The following is a 22,513-nucleotide window of genomic DNA, read 5'->3' as shown; positions in this document are numbered from 1 at the left end:
TTTTACCGTTTCCAAATCGATCCAAGGAGTGATCGGTAAGGAATTTAAAGACGCGAAACCTCAACGCGATGATAAAAATCGCCTTCAATATGCGCTTCATCTATGAGATGAAAAACTTGTTCAACTGCTTCTGGGTACAAAGTCGCTGATCGACGAAACACCCATTGAAATTTTATACCATCCCACCTTAAACCAACGCAAATGCGTTGTGTCCTGTCGTGACGTAATGTTTTTAAACGAAGACGTCCTCCTATCTGAACTAGCCGAATCCTACGATTTGACCCAGTCTTGAAGGAAAGAGTCCCTACTTCAACCATGATCCTCACCATTAACGGAACAGTTATCCCTAAAGCAATTAACTTCGGATTCCTCCGTGCTTCAACCAGAAACTTCTACCCAAACCCGATGCAATGCTTCGGATGCTTCGCTTTCGGCCACACTTCCAAAAAGTGCGCCAAAAAAATCTAACTTTGTCGTAACTGCGGTGTAGCCCACCCTGAACTTAACACAAATAGTAATGAAAAAGACAAAATTAAAAATTTTATCTGCAATGCACCTGCCTCTTGTGTGAACTGCAAGGGAAATCACGCCTCAACCAGTAGGAAGTGCCCAGCGTGGATCGCAGAGGATAGCATTACCAGAGTCCGAATTGACCAAGGTGTGTCATATAAGGAAGCTAAATCCATTTTTGAGAACAAAAATGGTCCTTCCTTTGCTAGTAAGCTTCAAGAAAGACTAGTCAAAATCCAGAATACTGGTTGTTCTCAATGCAAATGCAACTGCAATCAGGCTAAGCAAACTTCTTCAGAAAAAGCAGTTCCAATCCCGTCCAGTAATCCACAGGAATCGGAACTCAGCACCTCCTCGTCAGATTCAGAATCCGACCCAGATATTTCAATGGAAATTGAAACTACCCCCTCCAACAAGAGGAAAAATACAAACAAAAGTTCAACCTCAGATGAATTCAAATCATCAGAAGAGGAAATTTTTAGAGGAAAAGAATCCAATAGGAAGAAATCCAAAAACCAAAAATTCAACTCAAACCAACCATCCAACGAACCCAAACCATCCACTTCCCTCCAACCATCCACTTCCCCCCAACCATCCACTTCATTCCAACCAACCACCGCATCCAAAACTAAAACCTCCAACCAATCCAACCATTCAAACAAACCCACCCCACCTGGCAACAAATCAATTGCCAACGTTTCCAAAAATGATCCTAGACTGAAGAACAAATCCAGCAAATCTACCCATTCCTAATCTCATACCCTTCTCCCATCTTCGAACCCCTATTTACTTACCTCAGCCCACTTACCTTTTTCTCTTTTTTAAAATTCACTCCTATAGCTATTAACAGCAACCCTTCGTCCCGTAACCAAACACCCAACCGAAAACTTGCTATTCAATGGAACTTGCGTGGGCTATCCACTTCCATGAATGAAATTAAGCTAATGTTAGCTGAGGAACAACATCTCCCACTAGCACTGGCTTTTCAAGAAGCTAAAAAAATCAATGTATCGCGCGGTCATTTAGCGGCAAATTTTCTTGGTATTTTAAGGAAGGGCCATCCTCGGGGCTTTTTGGAGCCTGCCTCGCTGTCCTGAGTGACCTTCCTCATACCGTCATCCCCATAACATCATCATTACAAATATGTGCGATACAACTGAAGGGACCTCTACAGGTAACCCTTGCTTCCATTTATATTCCTCCATTGCACAGTAATGACATTGAAACTCAACTTACGGATGCCATCAAACAGTTACCGCACCCATTCGTCCTGATGGGTGACTTTAACGCCTCCCACTCTTCATGGGGAGGAAACAAATGTGACAAAAGAGGTAAAACAATTTTGGGAATCGTCCAAAAACTAAACCTCATCATACTTAACGATCACCGTCATACCAGGATAGATATCCATCACGGATCATCATCGGCCATTGACATCACGATTGCTTCCTGGGACCTCGCCCCCAGGTTGAGCTGGACAGTTGATAGTGACCTCAGAGGTAGTGATCATTTCCCCATCCACATCCGAACCCTGTCAAGAAACCCAAACATTCGTTTGCGCAGGAAGTGGATATACCAGTCGGCCGACTGGGAAGGCTTCGAATCCACAATCAACAGCTTACTTTCTGAACATGAAAGCTGCTCCGTGGAAGAATTTACCCACGCCATCGTTTTGGCGGCTGAACAAAATATCCACCGTACCAGTGGGAAACCCGGCCGAAAGGCTGTCCCATGGTGGAACGATGCAGTTGCACAGGCCATCAAAAGGAGAAGAAAATCCCTCCGTATCCTACGACGCCTTCCTGATGGAAGCGCTTGCAAAATGATTGCCCTAACCAACTTCCAAACGGTTAGAGCTCTAGCCAGGAAGGTAATAACCGAAGCCAAGCAAAACAGTTGGATGGAATTTCTTGATTGCATCAACCCTAATACTTCGACATCTGAACTTTGGAACAAGGTCAACTTACTTAGTGGCAAGAAAGCTTCAAATTGCTATTCCTTCGAGATTAATGGCACCTTCACCGAAGATCCAGGCATCATAGCCGACCACCTAGCCGAACACTTTGCCACTATTTCAGCCACCTCCAACTACACCAACGAATTCAAGGCTATTAAGGCGAAGGCGGAACTTAAAGTTTTTCCTCCTGCTTCGGAACAGGTCCACAAATACAACGATAAGTTCTCTTTGGACGAGTTGTTATGGACAATAAAAATATCCAAAAGCAAATCAGCTGGCCCAGACGGAATCGAATATCCGATGATCAAGCATCTACCTCTTCATGCAAAAATTCTACTCCTTCAGATATACAACGAATGTTGGGCTAACAGCTATTTCCCAGATACATGGAAAACGGGCTTGGTAATACCTATCCCAAAGGTGAAGGAGAGTAAACGGACCGCGAACAACTTCCGTCCCATAACCCTCCTCAACTGCTTAGGGAAAGTATTCGAAAGAATGATCAATCGAAGACTTAGGACGGCCCTTGAAGAATGCCAACTATTAGACCCAAGACAGCATGGCTTCCGCCGAGGTAAAGGTACGGGCACCTACTTCAGTCAACTCGATCATTTCCTTCAAGAAACTATCGAAAAGGGCCAACATAGCGAAATCGCTTCACTCGATCTAGCCAAAGCCTACGATACCACATGGCGTCATAACATTATCGATCAACTCCACCGATGGGGTTTTGAAGGCTCCCTCTTCAACATTCTTCGCTGTTTCCTCACCAATCGAGGTTTTCAAGTTTACTTCGGAGAAGTACTTTCGGATCACCGTTGCCTAGAAAACGGAGTACCACAAGGTTCGGTTCTATCAGTTTCCCTTTTCCTCGTTGCTATGCAGTCGGTTCTAGAGGTTATCCCTAAAAACACCGAGGTACTGGCCTATGCAGACGATCTACTGCTGATGGCAAGAAATGCTTTCCCAGAAATGGCCCGCAGAAGACTGCAGGAAGGAATCTCGGCGGTTAGTAACTGGGCAAATTCCATCGGGTTTAAGTTTTCGGCAGAGAAGTCTAATATAATGCACTGCTGCAAACGTAAAGGTCATAGGAAAAGGTTTAGAACATGTCTAATCAATGGCAGGCCTATTAAGAGAGTCAGCTCTGTCCGAATTCTCGGAGTGCTAGTTGACAGTAAACTATCTTTCGGACAACACCTCAGAAATGCTAAAGCTAGTATGAAGTGCCGCCTGCGGCTGGTGAAAGCTCTAGGTGGCCGATGCCGCTTGAGTTCTCGTAAAACCATCTACAACATAGGCAAAAGCATTATCTTCTCTAAAATTTGTTACGGCATCGAACTTTTCAGCCGTGCCTCTTGGGATCACTTGAATTATTTAAAGCCTGTCTACCATAATGTGATTAGATATGCATCAGGAGCCCTTCAGACCAGCCCAATAAACGCTCTGCTTGTGGAGGCCGGCGTAGTTCCTTTCGAACACTTCCTCACAAATATCCTAGCCACTAAAGCCATCCGGACGTCCGAGAAATACTCGGATCTTCTATCCATTTACTCCAGAGCCAACATTTGGCTGCAAAATATTAGCCAAGTCACCCTCCCGACTATTGCCCCATTAAGCAGAGTCGGTCAACGCCCATGGCATGCACATCCGCCAAAGATAGACTGGTCAATCAAAAATGCTGTCAGGGCTGGGGAAGCCAGCAGCATTGTTACGGCCTGTTTTAATAACCACCTTCATAACAAGTATCACACCCACCACAAAATCTTCACAGATGGGTCTTTTGATGGAAACCTAACAGGGTTTGGAGTTTTTGCCAATAACACGGAGCTAAAATTCCAACTGCCTTCCATATGTTCGGTATACTCCGCCGAAATTGCCGCTCTCCTTGTCGCGACATCACTCTGTGATAACGACAGTAAAGTGGTGATCTTCTCGGATTCCTATAGTGCATTACGGGCGCTACAAAGCGACGATAGTAAACATCCTTGGATACAAAGCATTGAGGAAAAAATTACAGGGAAGGACATCACTTTCTGCTGGGTCCCAGGACACTGCGGAATCCAGGGTAATGAACAGGCTGATCGTCTCGCCAAGGAGGGTAGGCTCTCCGAACTATGGACCACCTCCCACCCAGCAAATGACACCATCAAATGGGTCATGCAATCCCTCAGATTGAGCTGGGAGAACAGTTGGTTTTTTTCCGTGACCTCTTCTTAAGAAGGATCAAGAATACTACCCTTCCCTGGAAGGATAGTATTCTCCGATCTACTCAAGTATGTCTGACACGTTTACGTATCGGGCATACATTTTTAACACACAAATTTATCATCCGTAGATTGGAACCAACACTATGTGAGTCGTGCAATGTAAGACTCACGGTGGAACACATATTAATCACATGCCCTAAATTTAATGCTTCAAGAATAAAGTTTCAGGTTGCAGACACCATAAGGACAGCACTATCGGACGACGCCGTCGAGCAAAAAAGGACCATCGATTTCCTAAAGGATACAGGTTTATTCGATCAGATCTAATGTCAAATTACTAAATCTACCTATACCGATAAAACTACGTTTGTTTTCTCTTCTAATTTCAGCAAAAGATGAGCAGGTTTTTTACGCCCTTTTTAGAAGCGAGCTCCTCAAGCACACTAAAAGGGGCTTTTTCCCTGCTCCATTTGTTTGGTTGTGTTTTTGGCCCCAGAGCCGTGTAGGGTGCGGCGATACGACATACATCCATAGCGGTTACTAGGACTGAGTCGAGCGAGAATAACGAATTTTGCAATAGTTTTTCTTAGTTTTCCTTCAGTTAAATTTCCCGCCCTCAAGGGCAAGAGACGAATGAACTCTCTGAGTTTAAAGTCTCTTTAATTCAATACCGTTACCGTTTAATTCGAACGTTAAATCCGTAATGCTGTACGCCTGCGAAACGTGGTGCGTCTCGAGGGAGACAACGCAAAAACTGCAGGTTTTCGTTAATCGTTGCCTGCGATATATAATTCGAGCATGGTGGCCTCACAACCAGGGTTACCATATCTTCAGAATAATCTGTATTTATACAGATTTTTAAATTTTTTGAAACCAAGAATCTGTAGATACAGATTACAGATTTTTCAAGTTTTCACACAGATTCACAGATTTTTCAAAATAACGATCCAATATTAGTTATGGCTTGATCTCAATATTTTTTTTCCAACTCACCAATTTTATTCATACAGCATTTGAATCAGTTTGAATGAAAGTTATTTTGGCATACATACATAGCGTGTAGTACTGCTCTCTCATGTTCAATCTAAGACGAAAAAATGCAAAAATCTGCGTCATCGGCTAGCTTTACAATAAATAAATAACACTGTTTATGCACAGTGAATGCAAATTTTTACGTGGATACCACCAACATCGTCAAATTCATAATAACTATGCCATTCAATGATACTAAAGCTAAGATTATGCTTCATAACCCTTAACCCTTTGCGGTCGTATAGAATTTCGCATTTTTGTGTCGTACTGATCGCAATCTTTTTTAAACAATGTTTTTTATGTTTATGTTTAAAAAAGACGGGTGGGTAATGTCGGGGACATAACCGGAGTGACGTAGGACTATACAAAGGGAACAGCTTTTGTGAAATATATATTTTAAATATATTGTTTTATTTTCTTCTCCTACGTGAATACCTACCTATCTACCTGAAAAATGGATTAGTTTACTGTTTACTCTTTATGAACATGCTGGTGGTTTTGAAAAGAACCTTTGGTGTTGTGTTTTTGTTATCACTCGATATTCCCATCTTGTTCGGTTAAACCTTCCTGTTTAGCTATTGCGTTTGCCACTCGCCACAGCTTTCACAGTTGGAAAATTTCTTCCCATCCAGCTTGTGACATATTGTTCAGTAAATTACATTTAATGCGACGTGCCGGAGAAACACTTTGCCACTCACTGAAACTAATTGTTGCCTTGATGAGCGCCGAACCGAAGCTGCTCTGTTCTTGATGCGGGTTTTCTGATTGAGCAGCTTTGCAAGCCAACTCGAGCACTTCGACGGCCGAAACTCTATAATCGCTGTTAGGTATACTGGTGCTCCGGCATCAATCCGTTCGGCCTAGTTACCCTTGCGGAGCAATCAGTGAATGCGACCAACAGGGAACTGGAGACCTGCACGGTTCGAGTGAGACTTTGCCTTTCCCTTAACTTGTCCTCCTTTGTTACGTCCACGATGCCGATGCCGTACAACCACACGGGTTTACGGGTTGAAAGAAAATAAGATATTTTTTTGGGGTCCGCGTGTTTTATACTCTAGCGGTACACACTCACAGGATAGAGACAAATCGGCAGACTCATCCAGAGGGGCAAGTCCAACGAGACGAACGAATGGGCGTTAAAAGGGAGCGATGGCAAAAAAATACATTCATTACGATTTGTTCGCTCGTTGGATTCACATGCAGGCTAAAAAGGGTCCTTTTCAGGATCACAAAATTATTTTCAATCTAAAGAGCTTATTGTTTTGTTATCACTCGATATCCCCATCTTGTTCGGCTAAACCTTCCTGTTTAGCGATTTGTTGCCACTAGCCACAGCTTTCACAGTTGGAAAATTTCTTCCCATCCAGCTTTGTGACATGTTGTACAGTAAATAACATTCAATGCGACGTGCCGAAGCGCCACTCAGTGTCGCATTGGAGGCGATTTTAACCTGTAATTGAACATTTGCGATGACAGTGGTACAGTGTCGACTTTCAATGTGAGGTCATAATTTGGATCTCTATGTTTACAAAAATGTCCAACTAAATAAGTCGCATTACATGTCCGTCCAATTAGCTAAATGTCGAACTAATTGTAAATTACTGTACTTTCAATCTGGAAACAATTTAAGAATTGGTGAAAATTGAATAATCTGGAAAGTTCCCAACTATCAATAAGCTCAGAACAACTGCCAAATTCACATACTCATTAGATCCTGGCAAACAAATTATGAAAAAATCAATTTGTGTTTTATTATTATTTTGGATAATGTTTTAGAAAGCATTGAACTGTATTTCCTAAACTCTTTGCAGCTTTGCCAGCTAACTCGATCACTTCGGCGGCCGAAACTATATAACGCCGGCTAGGTGGACTGGTGCACTGATACTAACGCGCTCGTCCTAGCTACCCTTGCGGGGAACTCCAGATCAACACGGTTCGAGCGGGATTTTGCCTTTCCCTTCACTTTTCCTCCTTTACCATGTCCAGACATGGCTGCTTGGGTTGGTTTGTTGATGTGTTGTGATGCGAACCGATGTGGTGTACGGTTTGAATGAGAATGATCGTTACGGCAGCGGAGCGGGGATTTTTAAGCTGACTGGCTGGCTCGAGAATTACGCATGTGTGAGACTGCGACCAATGTTTCGTTCATTTTTTTCTTTTTCCTTTCCAATCGTGCTTCATTCTATTTCGCTGCTGCTCTGGTTGCCCGTTTTGGTCGGTACGATTTGAGGAGCACAAAATGGACCAATCAAAAATGGGCACATAGTGCATTTTGACAATGCTTGATATTTCACAATTATTCAATTATTTATCTCAAGAAAACTGAAATGTTATTCGTTATGATAGATGCGTAGATATATTTCCTATCAATTGATGCAAAAACTTTTGCGATCTATTGAGAAATGCTCGAGTTATAAGCGTTCCAAATCTTGCATTTTTTCCTACTTGTTCAGTGCCTAGATTTCCATTTCACCCCCTATATCTTCCGGTTAGACGTAGTCCTACGTCAAAATATTTGTTATAATGCTTCTTCGTGTGATATCTTTCGCATGTATCACAATAATAATTAGTTTGGCGTCTTTCGCCTTTTATCTTTCTGTTTGAGCATACATAACAATGGTCTTTACACAGTGCTGCAATACATGAAGTTTTCCATTAATCCTTTCCTCAAGCATAGAGGGCAACTTTTGTTTATACTGAGTACTATCATTCATAGTAGCGCCATTTTGTTCAAATTCGTTTAGAAAAAGTGTAAACTGATACATTGTTGCATAAATTATAATATTAGGCTGCCAAAAAAGTCCTGCGGTATTTTTTTTGAATTTTCATTTGTTCATAAAATTAGTTACAATCATCTGTTTTAAGTCAAATATGCGCCGTTTTGTTCGATGACTTGTTCCCAACGAGATGCCAACTTCATAATACCTTTGTTATAGAAGCTCGCTTCCTTATTGGCAAAAAACTCGGATAGCCAATTTTCACAGGCCTCTTTTGTGGCTAACTTCTGACTACCGAGCTCGTTCGCCATGGACAAAAACAGGTGGTAGTCACTTGGTGCAAGGTCCGGACTATACGGCGGATGCAAAAGAACCTCCCATCCGAGCTCCCGGAGCTTCTGGCGCGTCACCAAAGAAGTGTGTGGCCTGGCGTTGTCCTGATGGAAGACAATGCGGCCTCTGTTTATCAAAGATGGCCTCTTCTTCATGAGTGCTACCTTCAAGCGGTCCAGTTGTTGGCAGTACAGGTCCGAATTGAGCGTTTGGCCATAGGGAAGCAGCTCATAATAGATTATTCCTTGACAATCCCACCAAACACACAGCAGAACCTTCCTGGCCGTTAATGAGGGCTTGGCCACCGTCTGAGCCGCTTCAGCGGGCTTCGACCACGACCGTTTGCACTTCACGTTGTCGTAAGTGACCCACTTTTCATCGCCAGTCACCATCCGCTTCAGAATGGGTCGATTTTGTTGCGATTCAGCAGCGATTCACATGCGTCGATACGGTCAAAGATGTTTTTTTGCGTCAACGTGTGTGGCACCCATACATCGAGCTTCTTTGTGAATCCAAGCTTCTTCAAATGGTTAATAACGGTTTGATGACTTATCCCCAGCTCTTGGCCGATGCTACGGCTGCTACTATGCCGGTCTTTCTCGGCTAATTCAGCGATTTTGTCGCAATTTTCGACGACAGGCCTTCCGGAGCGTGGCGACGACGACCTCTACACCAGAAAACGTTGAAACCATCGTTGTGCGGTGGAAATGGAAACTGTATCGGGTCCATAAACTGCACAAATTTTATTGGCAGCTTGAGATGCATTTTTGCCTTTGTCATAGTAGTACTGTAAAATATGTCGGATTTTCTCTTTATTTTGCTCCATATTTGCGACACTATAACTCACGAACGACTTAACCAAACAAAACACTGTCAAGGACTATATTATAGCGCGCAAAAATACCTTTCCAACAAGCTATAGTATGACTCGATACAATGAATACAACTAGAACTACGCGCTTACAACGACATCTCGCGGAAATACCGCAGGACTTTTTTGATAGCCTAATATTAGTATACTTCTCTGCTGTGGTGACTGAGAGCAGATAAACGATCGCAAAGGGTTAATACAGATTTCGATACAGATTTTCTGAGAAAAAACACAGATAAAAAGATGTTTTGAGACCAAAAACACAGATTTTTTTATGGCAACCCTGCTCACAACTGGATATCCAATATGGAACTCCATGTCATCAGCGCCCGATAGCTACAGAAATTCGCGAACGTAAGTGGAAGTGGATGGGACACATCTTAAGGAGAGGAGCAAACGAGATCTGCAGAGAGGCCCTCGACTGGAATCCACAAGGACATTTTTGTATGAAGACTCCTGAAAAAAATAATGTTTTGCTCGTAACATTTATGTGTGTAAATTCTCACGTTTGACATGTTCTTGACATGTTTCTAAATAGAGAAAAGTTAGCAGAGCATGTAAATTGCGATAATCTATAGAAATAAAAATGTAAGGCAAAATCTGTTCGTAAGCGGAAAACCCGAAGAAGGGATGGTCCGATTTTAGCCTCCTGTATTTTTTTGTATTCGTCTCTTCCCGTAGATCAATAGAGTGGAGAGAAAAATCGTTTTTTTTTTTCGAAAATCCTGAAGGAAGGTCATAAAATTCGGAAAATTGAATTCCCACATGTTCGAATATTACATCATAATAAGCGTTGTTTAATCCATTCGATGTTTGCGCTATCGAAATTGATCTTTGTTCGTAAGTGGAAATTGATTTTTAGGCGAAATAACGCAATTCCATATCTTATATCTATTCAAATAACTGGAATCCACAAGGACAGCGCAGAAGAGGCAGACCCAGAGGCTCGTGGCGGCGTAGCCTTACCAATGACATCCAAACTGTTGATGCCAATCTTACCTGGCGGCAAGTGAAATCCATGGCAGATGACCGTCGACAGTGGAGACTTCTGACATCGTTCCTTTGTTCTTCCTAACAGGCAGACACGGATCAATAAGTAAGTAAGTAAAATAGAAAACCGTGAGCATAGAAATCATAACCTGAGATTAAAAGTGAAGTGCTCGCGCTTCGTTGATAATTTGGCCACCTACAAATAACTGAATAATATGTTATGTTACACCGTACAGTAAAATTCCTACCGGTACTACACGATAGCTGGTAGCTGGACCAGTGGACATTACAGTCGTTTCATTGGTTCTAGCGGATGTATTGTTACTATCCGTGCGGTAAAATTTGAAATGATGACTAATTTTCTTCGCGGTTGCCAGCAATGACAATCGTCAAAGTTACCAATACCGTGTGGTAAAATACCAAGGGGTTGCTAAGCGGCCATCTTTTTGTAGCCAGTATAGAAAATCAGCTTCATGTGATTCAGCTGCAGTAATCTAATTGCAAATCGCAAAATAAAGCTTCCGGATGGATGTCCAAACATTTAAGAACTATCCAACGGAGTCATTGGTACAGGCCATCGCAAACGCTGAACATATTTGCATCAATATTGACTCCAAATAATAAACAATGCGTGAGCCCTAGCCCTATGCTGTATACGTTCAATTTGTATTGGCTGTAAGATCTGAATGAAGAAATATGTTTCGTACTTTCGTGAATAAAATCAGTATCCGTTGAATCCTTCTGGACAATCGAGGTTGAATTTTTTAGTCACTGAAAATAACTTGAAAATTGTAAAAGTACCAGAAATTAAACATACGGATATTATTATTTCCATATCTTGTCTTTCATATGAACATCTTTCAGCACAATCCACGTTCCTTCTCACACGTTTAACCTATTTTTCTTGCTCGATTTCCTCGCTAGATGATTCGCTTATCGGTCATCATTTAGCTTCCGCTATATTGAGAATGCCGGGTGTGTCGCAAAGTTGGACATGCTTGTGGTCTTTCATTGCACGTTGTCTGAAGATTCTCGAACGGTTCGCTAGGGAACGAATTTCGGATGCACTGATGACGCGCAACCCACGATCCATCATTTCCGAGTGTGTATTTATTTGTTATCATTTTGGTCCTGATTCCCAAACCAGGAAAACATGGTTAATTGAATTTACTTGCTTGTCCGTACATTACTTGTTTCTCTACAATCAGCTCTAATATAAAAGGAAGCATTTATATGTACATTTTATACAAATTTCAAATTACATAATAACAAAACAGACAGAAAAAATAACAGTCAAGGGGAGTTAAAATTGAGAAAAAAAAACAGTGAAAGACCGAAGAAATTGCGAAGTTTTTTTTTGGTTTAGTGAATTGCGGCAAATGAAAATTGGGCATCGCCGGTGAAGAAGGATTTTTTGTTGTTGTAAGACAAAATTTTATGGGACAAATTAGTTCTAGAAGGATAAATAGTTCTTATCAGGAAGGTTTCAGTGTTAGAACATATTATTAGGAAGACATTCTGACCTCGATCTCTAGATCCCAATATCTCTCGTTTTACCGGTTATGAGATTTGATTACCCTCCATCGGATCCGAATATGGCTCACAGGGCTGATCTTGCTCTTACACAGCGTGTTTCTTTCGTCCACCATTTTGCTAAAATGGCCCTCTAGTAGTAGTAGTATCGATACATTGATCTTTGCTAGCGCGTTGTCTCAGTAAAATATTCGATTTAACGTCAGATTCCTGTACTATATATACTCAATTGCTCATTTACAGATTCTACATAAAATCTATGGTCATACAAGTAGACTTGTCTTTGTTTCGGCCGAAGTCTTTATGCGATGTTAAGACTAATTGAACATCGGCCAATTTGGGTCAAGCCTAACCTTTTGTTGTCCTAAAATGAAATAAAGTAAAACCTGGAGGATATCCACTGTTTTCGATTCGTTAAAATTTAGAACTCCTCATCCCATCCGGACAGATCATCCGGTGGTGGACCGTCGGGATCGGCTGGGTAATCGTCGAAGTTGGCGGTGTCAATCACGCTCTGCACTTTCGGCTGGATCGGCGGTGGAAGGGTACGATTCCGCAGTCCATCCCAGTAAAATCCGTCGAACCACCTGGAAGAGGTTAATGTGCGCGTTAGAAACAGTGGCTAGAGTGGAAACATTTGCTGGGGACAATACTTGTGTTTCTGAATTTCACTGATTCCACCCCTTTGATAGCCCAACCGTTCGGTTGGATTGTCTCGGCAAAGTTTCTTGATGAGAGCGCTAGCATTGCGGGTGATATTACGCGGGAAGTCGATCGCATCTATACCCTTCAGGATGATGTTGTAGGTACGCATCGGATCAGCTCCGGTAAACGGAGGGGTACCTAGAAAGCGTGACAATGGCAAATAATGAAGTAACACAGAGATTAGAAGCTATAGATTTGGTTTCACCTGTTAGTAACTCGAACATCAACACTCCCAGTGACCAATAGTCGGCACTAATGTCATGACCTCGATTAAGAATAACTTCTGGCGCTACGTATTCTGGCGTTCCACAGAAAGTCCATGTTTTCCGCCCTGTGTTTTCAGAGGAAAAATTAAGATCAAAAACATACTTACAATTCTAAACAATGATCCCAAAGCCACTCACCAGATTGCAATTTCTTCGCAAAACCAAAATCGACCAGTTTCACATAACCAGCCACGTCCAGCAGAAGATTTTCCGGCTTCAAGTCACGATAAATAATGTTGCGCGAGTGCAGGTAATCGAATGCTTCCACCACACAGGCAGTGTAGAAGCGGGTCGTACCATCGTCAAAGTGTCCACGGTCGCGTAAAATTGTCCACAGCTCACCGCCAAGGCAGCTCTCCATCAGCATGTACAGATACTTGCAATCTTTGAAAGTCTTGTACAGTTTCACGATGAAGTCGGAACTTGCCTGTATGGGAAAAGTTCACATTTTTTAATTGATTTCTCTGAAGGTGCTATCAGCCCGATCAGTACCTCGCTCATGATCTCCTTTTCGGACATGATATGCTGCTGCTGACGAGTTTCCACGATTTGGGATTTCTTCATCTGTTTCAAAGCGAACGATCTTGATTTATCCTGTGCAAGTTGGACCAGTTCTACACGGCCAAATCCTCCCACCCCCAGGGTGGCGATCACACGCAGGTCCGTTAGTCGAACGTCTCGGAATTCTTCGTAGATCCTATTGATTGAAGGCGAATATTAGTAAATCGCATCAACTTCTTTGAAATACAAATATTCTATGATGACTCGTTATGATATACTCACAAATCCTACACAGAGTTTGCTTTTAAACGAAACATGAACATGAATTTTCTGATCATGAAACTGTACAAGTTTTTGATTGTTACTGATATCGATTGATGCATGCACTTACTTCTTCCTCTCGTTGACAGCGTCGTCGTTGTAGCGATTCTTGATTTCATCCAGATTCGAGATAAGCTGATTGAACGTATCACGATCAATCACCAAGCACGTGACACCTTCCGGAGAGTCGCAAATTATGTTGGCCGTTCGCAAATCATCCCTAGGGAAAATAGTGCACGGTTAAGCTTTGTTCCCAATCTCGAACCCAAATGATACCAACCCTTGGAGAGCCTTCTCGCCGAAGAAATCACCTTTGCCGAGGGTGCGGATGAACTTTTCCTCCGGCTTGTCGGGATGTCGAATCGTCACACGAACCTGGCCCTTGGAAATGATGAAGAACGTATCACCCCGTGCGCCCTGCCGAATGATGTAGTCACCCTTCTGGTAGTAGCACTCTTCCAGCACATCGGAAATCTTGCACAGCGTGTCCTCGGGGAGGTTCTTGAAGATCGGTACGCTGAAAGGAAGAAAGGAGATGTTTTCAAGTTTTCCGAAGTTTCGTTCATTTGTTCTCTTGTTGATGCGGCTATTTTTGATGGCCCTTAGATATTAGAAAAATAACAAGTTGAATAACATAATACTATCCCTAAATGGTTTTAGTTATTTATGTTATTTTCTTGGGGGAAACTTTTTTTATGCGATCCCTATCCCCCGCACAAAAACAGTTTTTTTTCAAAATGTGTACCGAGCACGATTTTTGAAAGCTACTGGTGAAGTTTTGCACGATTTTTTATGCGATTTTGTTTATACGGTCCCTATCCCCCGCACAAAAAAAGGTTTGCCTGTACAACAATCCAATTTTGACGTGGGACTACGCCTTTCATTTCTGTACCGGGTGTAAGTTCGAAGTTTCGAAAACGAGAGTTTTACACTTAGAGTGCAAGGTTTTGAACGTTTTTTGGCGGTTTAACGGAGTGGTATGATAAATACTTCATTTGAAATTGATTTGGAAACAGGCTAATGAAATCACACAAATTTCTATATAAACTAGTGCCCGGTGGTTCGGAAATCCATTCAGTTGTGATTTCGAAGTGACAAGAGAATAGTCTCGTTCGGTTGCCTAAAACTATGCTAAAAATACCAAAAAATTTTTTGGAAAAAAATTTCGCTGACAAAAGAGTTATTTTAAAAATAATAATTAGTATTTTTTGTAAACAACGTATTTTTTAAAAATTCCCAAAAATATATATTTGAATATCCCTTATAATTTCCAACAAGTCGTCCATACATTGGAAGATGGGAACTTTCACAGGGGAAAAGTTTTTCGAACAACAACTTCTTCATGTTTTCTTTGAAAAAAATACATCTAACCCTAATTTTGTTTAAAGTCAAGATAGCGATATAGTGTATTCGACAAAATTTTAGATCTTGTTAAAATATAAACTTTTGTCGAAGACATCAACTTTCTATATTTTATAGTTTTTGGAATATAAGTCATTTTTGTATGAAGACTCCTGAAAAAAATAATGTTTTGCTCTTAACATTTATGTGTGTAAATTCTCACGTTTGACATGTTCTTGACATGTTTCTAAATAGAGAAAAGTTAGCAGAGCATGTAAATTGCGATAATCTATAGAAATAAAAATGTAAGGCAAAATCTGTTCGTAAGCGGAAAACCCGAAGAAGGGATGGTCCGATTTTAGCCTCCTGTATTTTGTTGTATTCGTCTCTTCCCGTAGATCAATAGAGTGGAGAGAAAAATCGGTTTTTTTTTTTCGAAAATCCTGAAGGAAGGTCATAAAATTCGGAAAATTGAATTCCCACATGTTCGAATATTACATCATAATAAGCGTTGTTTAATCCATTCGATGTTTGCGCTATCGAAATTGATCTTTGTTCGTAAGTGGAAATTGATTTTTAGGCGAAATAACGCAATTCCATATCTTATATCTATTCAAATAAAAATGTAAGGCAAAATCTGTTGGTAAGCGGAAAACCCGAAGAAGGGATGGTCCGATTTTAGCCTTCTTTATTTTGATGTATTCGTCTCTTCCCGTAGATCAATATAGTGGAGGGAAAAACCGGAAAATTTTCGGATAACTCTGAAGGAAGGTCGGAGAATTCGGAAAATTGAATTCCCACATGTTCGAAAATTACATCATAATAAGCTTTGTTAGTCCTTTCGATATTTGCGCTATCGAAATTGATCTTTGTTCGTAAGTGGAAATGGATTTTCAGGCGAAATAACTCATTTCCATATCTTATACAGGCAAACCTTTTTTTGTGCGGGGGATAGGGACCGCATAAAAAAATCGTGCAAAACTTCACCAGTAGCTTTAAAAATCCGTATTCGGTACAAATTTTGAAAAAAACTTTTTTTGTGCGGTAGATAAGGACCGCATAAAAAAAAGTTTCCCACAAGAAAATAACTCAAATCCACGCCGTTCACCGTTCAATTTCTGTACTGTACCAGGCGGCATATTCGATTCGTTATGTAATATGGACGCCCCATCGGGTGCACGAAGCCGAAGTCCCGTCCGATGCACGAAGTCGTCACGAACACACAAAGCACAATGTCGTCAACGCTAATTTACTTCGTTTTATTTTGGTTCGACTTTCTCGAACCGGACCCACTTGTTTCGGGTTGGGTTCGGTTTGATTCGAGTCGGTTTTCGGCACGTCGGCAAGCCCGGAGTTTGTAGAAGTACTAGAAAATTTATAGTAAAAGGAAACTGTAAAGGGTCAAATGGTAATCAATCAATGAAGAGTTCAGTGATTGGACTCACTAACGTTCACTTAGTAAGAAAACGTGGATGTTTGAAAGTATTCAAATCAAAAAATCTATTTTGGGCGGGACGAAGTTTGTCGGGTAAGCTAGTTTATACATAAAAATGTTACGAATTAAACATCATAGTATTTTTTCAAAGAAAAAAAAAGAAAAAGTTGTTGTTCGAACGTATTTATACGTTTATACGTACGTTTTTGAGAATTTTTTTTTTTAATTTTAAAAATAACTTTTTTTTCTAACAATTTTTGGTATTTTTTGTGAAAATTTAAATAATTTTTTTTTTTTTAAATAATTTCATCCTTTGACAAGATTTTTGTAGGTATCATAGTTTTTAAATTATAAATTTTTGTAAAAAATTAAGAAAAAAAATTTGTCTTTTTTCAAAAAGCATTCTTTTTTTTCGAATATCAAGTATGCAAAGTTGCTTAAATGACCCATGTCCTTACACCCACAACGTTTCACTGCTATCTGAGATGGTGCTGCCAACGGCCAGTCGAGTTGGCATGAAATTCGTCCATTGCTTTTCAGATTTCAGAAGCGACAAGTAGAAATCTCTAGGGAACGCAGTTTTTTAAAGAAAAAAAAGCATTTTTATAATGCAGAGCAAGTGCAAGATATTGATACTTATCATGTTATCAATACCTAATGAACGACACAGTTGCCTGATGTGCCGTCAGTTTTCCTAATGAATGTACGGAAAACGATCGATTAAAGCGGTGTTTCTACATCATTTAACTGCTCGGAACGCCGATGCCTTCTGCACTTTGTAAATAGGCTAGAAAAAAAGGTGCGAAACTAAATCGGTACAAATTTGAATATTCGACCCACTCATGCACGAAACCGCAATTTAATCGTGCTGTGTGTTGTCCGTCCGTTCGGCTGCGATCGAAATGCAATCACGCATTAATGTAGCACATGAAGCAACAAAACCAACATCGCATCGAAATGCTATGCGATCTAATTCGTTTGCTCTTTCAGGTGTGGAGGTTTTTTTTTCGTTATAACAAATGGTTTACAACAGGTGGTGGTGCTATTGACTCATAGATTCGGTTGCACTATTGCGGTTGCATTGATGCTACACCAAGGTCAACAAAATGATTTTCATGAATGGATACCATTATTCTGCCTCGCTTCGCCATTTCTACAGTGTTTCAGGGGTGATTTTTCCCGACAAAATCGCAGTGATCAAAACTAAGTGCTGTAGATGAGGTTCACGCTGTTTAGAATGATTCAACCGCATGTAAGTAGTTGCATTTGAAAGTCCCTTTTCTTCAAATAACAACCTAAACTAGAATTGGAAACTTATAATTATCTCCAATCAAAAAAATATCCCTGATATAGCGTATTCTTTAGAGGCATACCCCTTTAAAGTGATATAAACACAGAAATTGCGCTAATTGGCAAAAAACTGGCTTTATTCGAAAGACATTTTCTTGCAATTTTAATTGAATACTAGCAGACCTGGCGACGAGGCTCATTCTTCGTTCTTCAGAAACCCCACTGGTCTTTGCTTGTAGAGAATCCTTTTTTTTTGCAACGGTTGTGAATTTCAAAGTTAAACTCTATGTTTCCTTCCTGCTTAGCCTGTATTTAACTGAAAAACGCACCATTTCCGATACCGCCACTCAGCTCGATCATTCGCACGCACGTAAATAGGTTAGGTTCTCCAATTCCATTACCATATACATTCTCACGAACTGTGCTGACCTCTTGTTTGTTTTGGTAGCGTTATCCACCGCAATGCTCCGTGCGATTCAGCGGTTCAAAGCTGGTTGCCCCAACGGCTTTAAATGGACACCGACGACGAACCGTGGACCGGCAGTCGTTCGAAGCGGTGAAGGTTAAGGTCTCATGAACTCGGTACATAAATCGGCGGAATTAGCAGACGCTTGTTTTATTACTCGGCTGGCTGTAAGACGGTGGTTGATTCCAACACCGGAGGCTGCAATGACTCTATTTTATGTTTATGAGCCCATAAATGAGGTGTATCAGTACGAATTAGGTATGGAATTAGCCAGTGCTGCTCGAGTCCGTCATTTGTTAGTTCAATGGTAATCTGTTTTCTATGTCTGCCCTAAACCCAACTTGCACTCATACAGTTCATTTTGATATCGCGATAGCGATGTTAAGATAAACAATAATAATTTTTCACTTCCGACATGAATTTTGAACTATTAAAACTAATAAATCTTACCGTCCAAGCTCAAAGATGAATTACGCGCTGTCTTAAATTAAGCAACAAAAGCAACAAAAAATGGAGAGAAAAAAAAACATTTGCTTTCATTTTCAAGTTCAACCTGTTATTACATCAACTCGGGCACTTTTACTGTTTCGCGCTTGTCCGAAACGAAACCTGTTGCTCCCGATTGGGCGATCCATCGCGTCGCCGCCTTGATTGGTAGTGGCACAAGAAATATGGAAGCAGATACACAACAACAATCTTCGACTAACGGTGGCAAACACTGGTCATGTGTTCTCCCGCTTGGAAGAGGGCGTACCCAGGAACTGATTACAGCATTGGCGGAGCGCGCGCACAACTTTCATTCATGAATCGGCCGTTATCTCACTGCTTTTACTTTCCGCCGTTTATTCCCAACGCACCTCTCTCCGTGATGGTGGCTGTTTTTGATATATATTTCGAAGTGGGGTGGTCTAACATCCTGCGCAACTGCTGGAAATGTTTTCCAAGTAGTAACCGCATCTAAACACCCATTTATCACAATTTCCAATGGCATTAGCGTGGCTGGAGCAGGAAATCTGCACTCATTAATCTCAATTGACCACCCCACTACAGACAGACCTCGTCGACCGGTTTTCAAGGAACTGGTGCACGAGCTGTAATGAATCGAGTCGATGCCGATCTGCGTCTTCCTTTCGGCAGATTTGCTGATTAGTATGCCCTCATCTCGGGCGAGCTTCATGGCAGCGCTTGTGTGACTGATGATTTGATTGCACCCCGCCTGGGGATGGAACAAATTGCAGCACTTCTTCAACAAGGAACTTGTCGTATGGAAATTGAACTCATTACTGGTCACTAGCTAGTGCGTTAATCGTTCGTTGAGTAGAGGACATATATAAAACTTAGTTTTAAAATGTGTTCAATAAAAACGCGAAATGGTGTAAACTTATACAACCATTCCGTGCCAAACCGATTTAGATGATCGACATATCAAATTGAAGCAAATTAGCTGGTAAAATGTGATATTTATTCGATTCTTGTGACACATTGAAATCAAACACAAGGTAACACTTATTGAAAACACGACACATACTCCGCACTGGTTCATGTAGGCCATAGTTCGTTCTAGCATGAGGTATGATGAGAAATGAGTGTGATCGTAGATGACGACGACGGGTATTAATGTGCAGCATACTGAGCAGTATAGGACAATCGATATTGCCCTGCAAGAGATTTGTAACGAAGCATGCTTTCGTTACCTTGCGTCTCGCGTCCAATAGTTCCAGGTTGATGAGCTTACATCGGCTTGTGTAGCTTGGCAAATTCAAAGGATCCCTCCAGCTGAGGTGACGAAGTGCAAACCTGATGAATTTCCTTTGAACAGATTCAATGCGTTGTGTTCCATTTTGGTAGTGCGGTGACCAAGCAATGGATGAGTATTCCAGGATAGGACGCACAATTGAACAATATAAGGCTTTTAGGCAGTAAACGTCCTTAAATTTTTTGGCAAAAGCGAAAAAGAAACCCCAATTGCGAAGTGGCTTTAGATACAGCATATGTGACGTGATCTTTAAAACTCATTTTAGCGTCGATCAGAATCCCCAAGTCCTTGACTGTTGATTCGCGTTTGAGTTGTACGCCTGCCAATGTGTAGTCAAAGCAGAAGAGTGTGTGTTTACGCCCGAATGAAATAACGGAGCACTTCGACACGTTAAGCGACATACGGTTCGTTAGACACCATTCGGCAAAAGCTTCCAATTGTTATTGCAGGAATAATGCGTCTCGCGATTGCTGTATCACGTAGTAGAGCTTCAGGTCATCGGCATACGAGAGTTTCAGACATTTCATAGTGAAGTTGACATCGTTCATGTACAGCAGGAACAAAAATGGTCCTAGGTGACTGCCCTGCGGAACACCAGACCAAACCGGAAACGGTGATGAGACATGATCTCCAATTTTGACTGCCATGCTACGACCAGTGAGATACGATACTATTTTACGTAACATGGATTTGCTTTGTTGCTTTGATGTGGGTCATAGTTGCGATCAAAACTCTTGTAAAGTGTCTTTTTGTCGTTTTTGTTTGTTAGCATCCGAAGTAATTAGCATCAACGTCCCTGCGAAGAAAAGTGGCAACAACGTTTTTTAGATTTTAGAGTTTAAAATACTTGTTGCAGTGACTTTTCTCCTGTTGTACCGTACAATCGCAGCTTCAGGTATGTATTTTGAGACCGCATATCAAATATAGAAGAAAGTTGTGTCAATGTACTTTTCATCAAAACTAAAATGCACGGTGAATGGATCCTTCATAAAATAGCATTCTCCATTCACCGTGCTTTGAAATTTCAAAATACATGAACAACAATTTGTCTAATTTTTTACAGAATGAGCCAGAAGAAATTCCAAAAAAAGCGCTATCCCGCAGATGATTTGGAGAAAACATCCGGTTCTGTTCGACGTGGAGTATCGGTGAGATCCGCGAGCCGGGAATTCAGCATACCGGGGCAGACTATTCGCGACAAGATTCAATGCAAATACCCTCCGGATCAAAATCTGGCGCACTGTCAGTGTTATCTGCAGAATGTGAACGGAAAATTGTGGAGTGAATTGAAAGTTCTGCTCGTTTGGGTCTTTCAAATACACTGAAAAGGCTCCGGATCTATGTGGAAAAATATGTGCGCCTGATGAAGTTGAAAACTCCGTTCAAAAATGAGAGCCCTGGAAAAAAATAGACGTCTTAGCTCATCATCTAAGAAGGCGGCCAAACCAAGGACGCATCAAAACTAGATCCCTGACTCACCAAAGTTTTAATTGTTTTCAGAGAAAATATTCCACAATAAATTTTAACAGGATTGAATTTGATTCTTTTTTAAACTTTTTTTTTACAAATAAACTATATGACTAAATATAAACCATAATATAACACTTTATTCGACGATTTTATCTCTTCTCATGTAACTAGGATGAAAACTCTAAAAACTGTAAATCAGGGAATTGGGCAATAGACCCCAATTCCAGAATTAAGTGATGCCCCAGACCCCTACAGTCAAATTAAAAAAAACAAAAAAAAAATATATATATATATATATATATATATATATATATATATATATATATATATATATATATATATATATATATATATATATATATATATATATATATATATATATATATATATATATATATATATATACGCTGACCAGGCAAACGTTGTTCTGCCAAATAAATTATTTCTAGTGAATATTTTGGGTGTTGAATAAAACACACTAATGTCTTGTAAGTGTGTTTGAATATTTTAACGATCTTTAAAATAAATCGAATGTGACCGATAAAAAAACGAATTAAATGATTTGAACGAAAGGTTATATGATGTTTCTTGGTGTATTTCAATAAAGTAACTGATCTTAAAAGTTAAACGTCAACTGAAAAAGTAATATCAGTTTATCGTTAAGTAGAAAAAATGAAGTATAAAAAATCTATATTTATTGCTGTCTCCTTGTTAGAAAATACGTGCATGTGATTTTCAACATGGCTTAGTTTATAACAGCTTGCTCTCGTTCATAAATTGGAAAACAGCGATACGCCAGCTAACTTCAA

The 22,513-nt window shown here is 40.7% G+C and overlaps 1 protein-coding gene across 9 annotated transcripts in view; it reads right to left on the bottom strand.

Annotated features, from left to right (window-relative positions):
- Nucleotides 1-11,710: 11,710 nt before the first annotated feature.
- LOC129779928 (cGMP-dependent protein kinase, isozyme 2 forms cD4/T1/T3A/T3B) overlaps nt 11,711-22,513 on the bottom strand; it is a 502,476-nt gene continuing 491,673 nt past the window's right edge. For all 9 annotated transcript variants that reach the window (XM_055787708.1, XM_055787707.1, XM_055787710.1 and 6 more), the window contains 7 exons: nt 14,227-14,463; nt 14,017-14,166; nt 13,617-13,821; nt 13,263-13,551; nt 13,064-13,189; nt 12,807-12,996; nt 11,711-12,740 (listed from right to left, as the gene is read on the bottom strand). In XM_055787708.1, the coding sequence (XP_055643683.1) occupies nt 12,575-12,740; nt 12,807-12,996; nt 13,064-13,189; nt 13,263-13,551; nt 13,617-13,821; nt 14,017-14,166; nt 14,227-14,463 (1,363 nt within the window). In that variant the 3' untranslated portion in view covers nt 11,711-12,574. The remainder of the gene's footprint in view (nt 12,741-12,806; nt 12,997-13,063; nt 13,190-13,262; nt 13,552-13,616; nt 13,822-14,016; nt 14,167-14,226; nt 14,464-22,513) is intronic.

This window comes from Toxorhynchites rutilus, chromosome 3 (genome assembly GCF_029784135.1).
Source record: "Toxorhynchites rutilus septentrionalis strain SRP chromosome 3, ASM2978413v1, whole genome shotgun sequence".
In the NCBI taxonomy this organism is placed as follows: domain Eukaryota; kingdom Metazoa; phylum Arthropoda; class Insecta; order Diptera; family Culicidae; genus Toxorhynchites; species Toxorhynchites rutilus.
This window is presented reverse-complemented; position numbering and strand designations above follow the sequence as displayed.